At 37.1% G+C, this 7,001-nt stretch overlaps 1 protein-coding gene across 1 annotated transcript; it reads left to right on the top strand.

Moving 5' to 3' along the window:
* Positions 1-1,269: 1,269 nt before the first annotated feature.
* LOC131075379 (uncharacterized) lies at positions 1,270-1,869 on the top strand. The gene has a single exon (XM_058012217.2). It carries the CDS (start codon positions 1,270-1,272, stop codon positions 1,867-1,869), a length of 600 nt encoding a protein of 199 aa, XP_057868200.2.
* Positions 1,870-7,001: the final 5,132 nt, after the last annotated feature.

The raw sequence follows: 7,001 nt of genomic DNA, 5'->3' as shown, positions 1-7,001 counted from the left end.
AGGAGTGGTGACCCTATTGAAATACCTAGATCTCCAACAGAAAAGTTAGACAGACTCTTGTCGATGATGCAAGAAACCTAGAACCGAATAGGGAATTTGGAACAAAGGGTTCGTTTTTTGGATGAAACTGAGAATAAGGAAACTAAAAATCAATCTAGGGAGAGAGATAGCAGGCAGAAACACTTTAGTGAGTGCAGGGAGGAATATTCTCGTATCGGAACTCAAAGTTCAGAAAATAATTTTGGAATTGGCATCATATTAGAGGATATGAAGAAGGTCAAACCTCATCAATTCGATGGAACTGTGATCGGGGATTCCGTTGAAGCATGCCTAACCGGTATGGAAAAATATTATGACATTAGGGACTACACTGAAACCCAAAAGGCCGTATGGGGTTCCTATCAGCTAACAGGGGAAGTTGTCGGGTGGTGGGAGGGTAAGAAAGCTAAACTGAAACTAAAACCATCTAGTTTGATTTGGACCAGATTTGTGGAGTTGTTCAGGAAGAGGTGGCTACCACAGCTCTTCTATGAACAGAAACTATCAGAATTCCAAGATCTCCAACAAGGAGAATTATCAATTAATGAGTACGCACAAATTTCATCGGTTACTCAACTATGTTCTGCAATTGCAATCAGATAAAACATTTTGCTTGAGGAAGTATATTATGGGACTTAATAACATAATTGGAGGACCGGTAGATGTCCTAGCTCCCTTGACTATTGTTGAAGCCTATGAAAAGGTTATCCATCAGGAATTGAAACTCAAGAAGGATGACTCCATTAGAGATAAAAGTCGAAAAAGAGGTAAGGGGTTTTAGTCTTTTCAATCATTCAGGAAGAGAACTGACAAAGAGGAAACTACTGTCAAGGGGGAAAAGAAGTTCAAAGGTTATCTTCAAGATTTCCATGGAGATAAAAAGCCCGCTTCTAATAATAATAGAGAACAATGATCCACGTAGTAAGATAACTGAAAAAGGGACCTTCAGGAGGATGTTTTACATGTGGAGGAGAACACTATGCAAACCAATGTCCCACTAGGACACAAGGGGGACAACCTCAGAGGAACCCTCTCCCTAACCAGCAAACAACCTTCCAGCAAAGAATCCATGCAGTAGTAGATAACAGGCAGGCAGACTATCAAATCACTCCCATTCAGATGACAGGTATGCTCTATGGTAATCCAGTATCCATTTTAATAGACACAGGAGCCATAGAGAATTTTATTTCACCTAGGATACTTAGTAGATTTACCAAAAGGACTAGGTATATGGCCAATGCATGGACAATTGAATATGCAAATCGGTCTAGAGCTTGGGTAGAGCAATGTTTGTTTGAGGCCAATGTTGAGCTACCAACCTTCGCAACAGAGGTTAACTTGTTTGTAGCACCCTTAGGATCGTATGACATTATCTTAGGAATGAAGTGGTTGTGGCAACATCATGCAAGGGTGGATTGTTTCTATAAAATTGTGGAATGTTTGGATGATTTAGGCAATGCAATATCCTTACATGGTATCAAGAAGGAAGTTAAGTTGAGACAACTCTCTGCATCTCAGTTGAGGTGCAATAAAAAAAAGGGATGTCAACTGTTTGTCATCGAGATGGAAGAAATGGATGGTAATGGAGAACGGAAGGAGTCCTTTGAAGATAAATACCCTTATCTTCATGACTTTCATGATGTGTTTCCTGAGGAGTTGTCAGGATTACCCCCAAAAAGAGTCTTTGATTTTTCTATAGATCTCGTACCTGGTGTCGCTCTCGTATCTAAAGCACATTATAGAATGATAACAGTAGAGCTGGTGGAATTCAAATTGCAATTACAAGAGTTGCTTGATAAAGGTCTAATTCGACCTAACATGTCTCCATAGGGAGCAACGGTCATTTTTGTCAAAAAGAAAGATGGAACTCTCTGATTATGTATAGATTACAGGATGCTCAATAAAATAACAATTAGAAATAAGTACCCCTTACCCCGTATCGATTATCTCTTTGACCAAATGCAGGGGGCCACCATATTTTCTAAAATCGACTTGTGGTCTAGGTATCATCAGTTAAGACTCAAGGAAGAAGACATACCTAAAACGGCCTTCCGAACTCTTTATGGGCACTATGAGTACACGGTCCTGTCATTTGGACTAACTAACCCACCAACTACATTTATGAACCATATGAACACCGTGTTCCATGAATATTTGGATCGATTCGTTCTAGTTTTTCTGGATGATATCCTTATATATTCCAGGAACGAAGAAGAACATTTGAAACATCTTTGCTTAGTATTGCAGCGATTACGAGAACATCAATTGTATGGAAAATTGTCCAAATGTACCTTCTTTCAGAAGGAAGTACAGTATCTTGGGCACATCATTTCTACAAAAGGTATTGTAGTGGATCCAACTAAAATCAAAGCCATTTTCGAGTGGCTGGTTCCTAGAAATGTTTAAGAAGTCATAAGTTTTATGGGCCTAGCAGGTTACTACAGAAAGTTCATCTTGGATTTTTCTCGAATCGCTCGTCCCATCACTTCCCTCCAAAGAAAAGGAAAATGATTTCAATGGACATAATAGTGTCGACAAGCCTTTGAACTCCTTAAGGAAAAACTAACCTCGACACCGATCTTGAAGGTGCCAGACCCCAAAGGATAATTTTTAGTAGTAACCGATGCTTCAGGAGAAGGCTTAGGGAGAGTGTTAATGCAAGATGGTCAAGTAGTTGCATATGAGTCTCAAAAACAAGAGAATTATGAAATGAAATACGCACCCCATGATCTGGAACTAGCTGCTATAGTTCATGCTTTACAGAGATGGCGTCATTACCTAGTGGGAAAGCCCTTTGAGTTACGATTAGACCATCAAGGATTAAAGTATATATTTACACAACCTAATTTGAATGCCTGCCAAAAAAAGATGGCTGGAATTAATTTCCGACTACGACATTGAAATCAATTACATCAAAGGGAAATAAAATCGTGTGGTGGATGCCCTGAGTCGTAGATGACATATATCGGCTATAACTTCCATCCAAACTATCTTTAGATAGCAAGTCCTTCAAAGTTCAGGAGATGACAAATTCTATCTCGAAGTAAAAGAAGCTCTCCAAAATAACCCATAGGATCATAGGTATGATGGATTTAAATTAGAACTCGACGGGTTGTTACAATTTGAGGGCAGAATGTATACTCCAGAATCTTCGAAGCTAAGGAAATTACTGTGGAAGGAAATACATACTGCTCTATATTCGGGTCATCTAGGAGTTACCAAGCTTTTAGCAGATGTTAGACCTTTGTATTTTTTGAAGGGCAGGAAAAGGGATGCTGGCAAATTTGTAGCTAGTTGTCTCAAATGCGAAAAATTCAAGGCAGAGCAGCTGCACCCAATATGATTACTCCATCAACATGCCATACCAGAATGGAAGTGGCAGGTAATCAGTATGGACTTTGTCCAAGGTTTACCCATGTCATGGAATAAGAACAATACCATCCTTATGGTAGTAGATAAACTTACAAAAGTGCCCCACTTTATACCGGGAAACCTCACAAACGGAGCACCCACATTAGCCTGCAAGTTTGTGCAAGAAATTTTTTAGACTTCACAGAGTTCCAAAGAAGATTATATCTTATAGAGATGCGAGAATAACGTCCAAATTTTGGCAGATACTTTTTGCAGCATTGGGAACTCAATTGAATATTAGCTCAGCCTACCATTCAGAAATTGATGGTCAAACAGAGCGAGTCAACCAAATATTCGAAGACCTACTTTGAATGTATTGTATGGACCAACAGTACAAGTGGGAGGACTATTTACCCTTATTAGAATTTGCTTATAACAACACTTATCAATGATCTATCAAAGTGGCTCCATTCGAAGCTTTGTATGGAAGGAGGTGCAGAACTCCTATTAGCTAGGATAAGCTGGAAGATAGGATAGTCCTCCATCCAAAGATGCTTTCAAAAATGGAAAGGCAAGTTAAACTGATCTGACAGAGGTTAACAGAAGCTAAAGAATGGCAAAAAAGTTATGCAGATGAAAAACTAACGCCCAAACATTTTGAGGCAGGAGAGAAAGTGCTCCTCTGAGTCAAACCTCAAAAAAGTGCTATCACCTTTGGAAAATCCTCCAAACTAGCTCCCAGATATGTAGGACCTTTTGAGGTTTTGGAATTCGTCAACCCAGTCGCTTATAGAATTGCTCTACCTCCGACTCTTGCCCGATTGCATAATGTTTTTCATGTATCATATCTTAAGAAACATGTAACGAATTTTGACCATATAATTGATTGGAATTCCTTGCAGGTACAAGACCCATGAGTGGTCCTGTTTGATCTCGTTAGGGTGCTTGCGACACGTAAGCTCCACTTACGAAATAAAGAGGTTAGACAATGCAAGGTCAAGTGGGACCAATACTCTGAAGACAGTGCTACCTGGGAAGACTATGATGAGATACATCAGAAATTTCCTTACTTGTTTAATGCTTATAATCAATTAATTTAGCTTAGCAATATTTTGATGTTGTAAATATTGTAAATAATTTGGAAACTTCAATCATCGAGGACGATGATTCACAAGGGGAGGATATGTCACATCCCCTCCTATATACTCTCATTTTGATACTTAGTTGTGTTGATGCCTTAGATGGATATTGGTTTCTGAAACAATGATTTTGATGCCCTACAAGATTTTGATTTTGCTAACAGTGGTATTTGGTTTAACAATGATGTCCTAAATGGTATTGAATGCTAGAAACAGTGGTTTAGTCTAAATGAGGCCCTAGTTGAAATTGCTTTATTTCTTATTTTTGAATATTATAAATATATGAAATGTTGTGATGTTTCATTTATGTAAAGTAATTTTGTAACTCATCTTTTTATTTAACGAATATAAACATTAAGGTTGAATTGTCAAGATGTCGGACTAACTACTCTAGTTTGGACAAGTGTATGCAGGAATGACTAGGCCTCCAAGAAGAAGGGGAAAAGATATCACCGGAAAAGAAGGAAGCGAAATGGTTATGGTCAATGATTGTATGGTATATAAGACTGGTATGTACTACCTAATGTCAGCTAGTGTGACCTTCTCAACCTAGTTTCCCTATTAGGACCATGGGAATTATGTCTGTTAGTGTCTCCGACTTGCTCCGACTCGTTTGTCGAACCTTTGTACTTGCGTTGCGAAATCATTATTATGTATCTTCTAATATCGTCTTAATTAATACCTTTAATAGACATGTTTTCAACTTGAGGAAGTCGACTCCGTATATATTTACATTAAAAATATATATATACTTTGATCAATTGTAAAATAATTCTAATGAAGGTATATTGTTATTAAATTTTAATTGTTTTTGAAAAAAGAGAAATATTTATTAGCTTTATTATTTAATTTAATGTTATTATAAAAATATATATTTAAAGACTTATTGTTTTTAATTTCTCTTGGACCTTATTACGTTCTTTTAAAATCCAGTTTTATTAAATATTAGTGGCTTCACGTTAAAATGTTTTATCTTCTTACTCCTTATCGATGATATATTTATATTTTTGAATAGATTATTATATGGATATGGGAAAAGCTATAAGGATTTTTTTTACAATTTAATTTCTCCTCGGACGGGATTCTGCCTCCCAGAGCCACGACGGGGGATGGCGAAATCATAGTGAACTCCCCCATAAAACATTAGGGTGGCGGAGCATATAGGAAATGGAATGATTCTTTTCAGATGGGGGGAGAGTTTATTTGGTGTTTTTCATTATTCTCTTCTTCTTCGACAACTCTTTTTCATTTTTTGGCTGGACGGGAGAACTAACGGGATGGAGTGAAGGCACCGTATTTCTTAATTCCTTTGTAGTGGAAGGAAGTGCATACCAGCCACTGTAGTTGCTAGGACTTCTATGTTAGTCAAGTTGTTACAATACTCTTGCTGTTACAATACTCATCATATTCCAGGCACCTGGACTCTCTGATAACTTTCTTTTTTTGTAGAGAGCATTTATACTGATGCAATGAAGCATTAGCTTAAGACTACAAAGATCTCTTTAGTTTTAAGTGTTGTATCCTCCTTAGAAATATTGCTAGATAAATTTCTTTGAGAAGCAATGAAAGCTTTTTCTTCCTTCCTTTCTTTCTTCTTTTGCATAATTGTTTGTGACAAAGTCATTTGGTGATAATCCTGCTGGTGTCATTATTAATTTATTTACTGTACGGTAGGGGCTTCTGTTTCTAGCAAGTCAGAAATGAGCATATTATTAATGCATAATAATTTGAATAAGGGGTTGCTCTCAACCAACTTTTTTTAAAAACAAAACTTGTAATGTGAGAAAAGAGTGTCAACCCCACCGGTAATTTAGGAAGTATCCTTATGAATTATTGGTTTTTTTTTTTCTATTAATAAATCCAAGAGTGCAAGTCAGATAGGGTGGAACTGGACCACATGTAATATTGTAGATAAATCCTTGGCCAGGGTACACTAGCTACATGTAGTGCTTGTCAGTTATGAGATTTCGGATACAATCGTAGTCAAGAAATTATACCAGTTAGTAGGTAGCTATAGGGTGTAATTTGATTACGGTTTTAGGGTCTTACACCAGTTCCAACATAACTTGACGTAACCATTCTCCTTTACCCTTGCGGAGGGTCGGGTCACTTCAGTTAGAAGTGAGCAAGGGGGATCGAAAATGATCTAAGGATGGGTGGATAAACGCCCTGGTGATATCTTTTTCTCCTCCAAGATTCAGAAAGAATTTAAAGATGAGCAAGTCTGCCAGAAAATAAATGAAAAGTACATTCTTAACCCTTCATCTTTTCCTTTATATAGAATTTAGTTGCAAACGTATTTTCTGTTCATGTTTCCAAAGAACTAATGTTTATTTTGTTCAATGATGAATATTTTTCTTCCCACACTGTAATTTTGTTTTTATTATATAAAAATTAAAAAAACATTTGATAATGGCATCAACTTTCATGTTCATTATTTTCTTTTAAATAAAGGGTTAAACTAGCCGTTAC

This window comes from Cryptomeria japonica, unplaced genomic scaffold, assembly GCF_030272615.1.
Source record: "Cryptomeria japonica unplaced genomic scaffold, Sugi_1.0 HiC_scaffold_1977, whole genome shotgun sequence".
In the NCBI taxonomy this organism is placed as follows: domain Eukaryota; kingdom Viridiplantae; phylum Streptophyta; class Pinopsida; order Cupressales; family Cupressaceae; genus Cryptomeria; species Cryptomeria japonica.
Note: the sequence above shows the minus strand (reverse complement) of the source record. Positions and strands in the feature narration are given on the sequence as shown.